At 40.2% G+C, this 4,199-nt stretch overlaps 1 protein-coding gene and 1 long non-coding RNA gene across 2 annotated transcripts; one reads left to right on the top strand and one right to left on the bottom strand.

The window, feature by feature from the left end:
- The first annotated feature begins 231 nt into the window (after nt 1–231).
- On the top strand, nt 232–1,386 carry LOC130998189 (protein PHLOEM PROTEIN 2-LIKE A10-like). The gene has a single exon (XM_057923621.1). The coding sequence runs from the start codon at nt 232–234 to the stop codon at nt 1,384–1,386; it is 1,155 nt and encodes a 384-aa protein (XP_057779604.1).
- Nucleotides 1,387–1,633: 247 nt separating this feature from the next.
- On the bottom strand, nt 1,634–3,943 carry LOC131001829 (uncharacterized). The gene is made up of 2 exons (XR_009094040.1): nt 3,697–3,943; nt 1,634–2,116 (listed from the first exon to the last, which is right to left on the bottom strand). It is a non-coding gene; the product is annotated as an uncharacterized LOC131001829 (long non-coding RNA).
- Between the last annotated feature and the right edge of the window lie 256 nt (nt 3,944–4,199).

Genomic DNA, 4,199 nt, shown 5'->3' with positions numbered 1-4,199 from the left:
TGTAGACTAGAGCCTTCTTCATCCATATCCCCTCCTATCCCAACTACCCCATAACTGAAACTATCATAATTTCCAATCATTCATATCCATTTTCATCTTCTCTTCATTCATCACAACTCCACCTTTGAATCTGCATCGCCGCTCCATCCTACCCAATTTCAATTGCTCTACCATTAATTTGTCTCTCACATCATTTCACGTCACGTAATTAGGTCTAGTCTTTTGGTGTTGATGGGCTTAGAGTTGTTAGAGAAAGGCTTAGACTATGCAAAGAAGAAGAGAAAGTGGGCATTTGTTGTGGGACTCACGTGCTACGGCGTGCACAAGCTCTACAACTTCCCCTGTGTTGTTAAGAGGAGGCAAAGCTTGTCCAAATTCTTGGCTGCCTTCACTTCAGTAGCTGAAATGGTCTCCGATTCCGCCGACGCACTCGGGATTCTTTCCAAAGATCTCAAGCAGTTTCTGGCCTCGGATTCCGATCAAATTCCTCAGAGTCTGAAGCAGCTCTCCAAAATAGCCAACTCCAATGAATTCTCCGACACATTAACTACCATCACGCGGGCTTCAGCTGTCGGAATCTTGAGCGGCTATCACCACGACTCGGCTAAAGGCGGTGATCACGGCTTCTCCGACAGGGTCATGGACAAGCTATTCTCCGATGCAGGCGCCGGATTCGCGTCTGCAGTGGTGGGAAGCTTTGCCAGAAACACGGTGATGGCATTGTTCTTGGAGTGGCAATCCAATGCAGATGCAGCCAAAGGCTCCGTTCCGTGGTGGATCGAGCTAGTGTGCGAGGAAAACTGCAGAGCGCTGGTCGGGGATATGATCCGAGTGTTTGTGAGCACTGCCGTGACTGCGTATCTGGAGAAGACGATGAACGTGAACGCGTACGAGGAGTTCTTCGCGGGCTTGACTAACCCTAAGCACCAAGGCAGAGTGAGAGAGCTGCTAGTGTGTGTGTGCAATAATGCAGTAGATACCTGTGTCCGGACATCTTACCATGCGTGGAGATCAAACTCTGCTGCTGTCTCCAAGCCGCATTTGGGCGGAGACGAGAAAGGCGGCGTGAGGGCGTGGCAGCTGATCAGGAGGAACCAAGAGAGTGGATGGATGCGGGCAATGCGCGTGCCAGCCAATAGGAAACTTGTCCTGGATGCGACCGGGGTGGCCACCTTCGAGGGGGTGAGGTCGTTTCTCGAGGTCGTGCTGGAGAAGGTGGAGGAGAGCGTCAAGATGAGCGTCGACGTTGTTCAGCAGGAGGTGGTGGAGAAGGGAGTGGAAGCGGTGAGGTATGCCAGTGGGAGATCTTCTGCATTCACTGCTCTGTGTCTTACTTTGTGCTTCAACATCTTGAACAGCCCTTGGATTTTTACGCCCTATACATGAACTTTTGCGATTGCATTCGCCAAAATTCGTGCTGTATTTCTTGTAAATAATCCATCCCTATATAATGTTTTACTAATTGATTGGGGAAGTGATTCAATTTTGATCTCTATCTGTATTGATTTTCATTGGGATATCAAATTCCTACAAATTGCAGACGTCAAAGCTTACTACATTACATCCTGTACATATACTTTATCATGATATTGAGAGAGAGAGAGAGAGAGAGAGTATCATGTTACTGATAAGATAAGAAGAAACCAATAAAGTTTTTTCATATATACTCGGAAAAAGGGGGAACTATTCTGGGACAAATTAACACAGATAAGCATACAGCAACATTTCAACTTGGATCAACATAGATGCAACTTGAATTATTTTTTGAGTTATGTAGGAATGCTTCTAACTAACATTGAACAATTAACTAAGTACAATTTTCTTGCAGTGAAGAACAAAAATCACTGCATTGTGTTCCCTTTAGATGAACAATTTGAGTAGGTGTAGTTGACATAAACAGGCAGTGGTTCTTCTGTTTGACAGAGAGAGTGGGCAGACATTCCTTCCTTGGTGATTCAAGGCTGGTATTACTGATTCTATTATCCTAGCTTCTTAAAACATTTAACCGGAGCTGACATCATTCTCTTTTGCTGCTGCTGCTTCTTCCTCGAGTTTCTTTTTCCAGTACTCATCAAGTGGTGGCCCAAATATGGCTTTCCCCGACACAACTCCTATCCTGTAAATTGCAAGGAAACGACATTCAACCAAAAGTAATCTTGGTAAATCATTTCATCAGAAACCTACCAACGCCTAGTAACCTAAAAAAGGTTTGACAAGTGATACTAGGTGAAAAGATTACAACCCTCCAGATAATGCAAATGCACATATTAGGTTTGTGTCGGTCCATGCTTCATATGCAACTTATAAAAGTAATTACATCGTACTTTCACAATTAGCAACGAACTAGTTCACAAACATCTTTCCTTCAAAGATTACAGCATCACATATATAATTACTTGTTTCTACAATCTTACGGATCATTAAGACACTCCCATACCTCCCCAGAGAAAGTTAATACATAAGGAAAAGAAGAATATTACCTTTTGTCTGCCTTCTTTTTAAACTCAATTCGCACAACAATACACCAGAAATTATACTCTAGGCATTTACATCATATGATGGATTATATTGAGAATAATTAGAAATACATCATCAAACAAGTTCAAGATCACTGAATCCATCAAAGTATGTAGTGGAATAACCAATATTACATTTATCTATCTAAGCTATCACCCCTAAAATAAACCCCCGTTAGTAAAGAGAAAGAACTCTATTACACTATAACTCTCACGCATAACTACCATATGCATCCAATACAAGAGAAGACGACACTGGATAAAAAGTAAAGTACTTCAAATGTTCAGAACAGACACCTGGGGGAATATTTGAAACTTGAACACATACATGCATTACCAACTTTCAACCAACTTTCATGGATTGGAAACTATGGAGATCATCTCATGGATTGATCAAAATGTCAACATAAATTAGTGAAAGTTCTAAGCAAAACATGACATGATGACCTCTTTGGGATTATTGTGTGATCAATCAACAGATTAACAACTTAGGGGCATTTACTTTGCATGATTGATAAGATGCATGATTGAGTATTTTTATCCTCAAGAATAGGATTTCTCCAATCCCACCATTTCAATGGTATAAAGATAGCAAAACTAACTTAAATGATAGAAATAATCAAGGGCCTTGGGACATCCCAAAGTTTTAATCCATCAAAGTAAACAAGGTTAGTCTTACTATTTTTTATCTGCCAAGGCTAATCCTCCAAAGTAAATGCCCCTTTATAGATTGGGGCTTATGACGTGAAATCATATTAGTTTATGATGAGTCTCACCAACATAATAATACAGCCATTTTTTGGTATCTTAAACACCAATAGCATGAGCTCTCTGTTCTTAGCTTTTAGGAACAAATTCACGAAATAAACCCCATCCTACCAAATTTACACATATTAATCCCCGCACAGAACTTTCAAAAGTAATAATCCCTTATCAATTGCTGATTTATCTAGCAACAATGCTAAAAAGTCAATACCCAGAAACACGAGGAAATTTCACATGATTGAGAGAAACACAAAACCTATCCTACCACCATTACAGGATGTGCTATGATAATTTAAATATAGCTAGATCAGGTCCAAACTGAAAGAGGCGAATAGAAATTAATCAATGGCAAGGACAAGTATAGAAATATCAAAATAAAAATGAAAAGCAAAGAGGAAGTAGAAAAAAAGCTTACACGGAAGCTCCAATAACCAGAGGCAGTGAGAGAAACCTTCTTCTGAACATTTCTTTGGGATTTTTTGAAACTATCAAGAAATTTTCTTTTTTTGAGGGAAATTATCAAGAAATATTGAACCCTATATTCACTGAAATTTCTTAGTTTTAAGCATCGTCTATCATCTCCCCTTTTGAGTATTTCATGATCTCATCATTCTACGCCCCTTTCTCTCGCTTGGGCTATTCGCTAACGGGCTCATTGGGCTTTTCTTCAGTAGTATTCCAACTCCACCAAAGACTTTCTTAACTGTACAAATGCAAATAGCCCAAACTGAGCCCATTTTATCCTTAATCCTAAACACATGTCAAATGTGGCCCGACCCGAAAAGTAGAGGGGTTGATAAAATTTAGGATTAAAAAATGATTAAATAATTCACTTGATAAATAATTATTCAATTGAGAAAATTGGAGTGTGAGCCGAGTTATCCACCACAGACCGAATCATGCTAACTAAATACTTGA

Source organism: Salvia miltiorrhiza, chromosome 8, assembly GCF_028751815.1.
Source record: "Salvia miltiorrhiza cultivar Shanhuang (shh) chromosome 8, IMPLAD_Smil_shh, whole genome shotgun sequence".
Lineage (NCBI taxonomy): Eukaryota > Viridiplantae > Streptophyta > Magnoliopsida > Lamiales > Lamiaceae > Salvia > Salvia miltiorrhiza.
The sequence above is the reverse complement of the archived record's forward strand: the minus strand, read 5'-3'. Positions and strand labels throughout refer to the sequence as shown.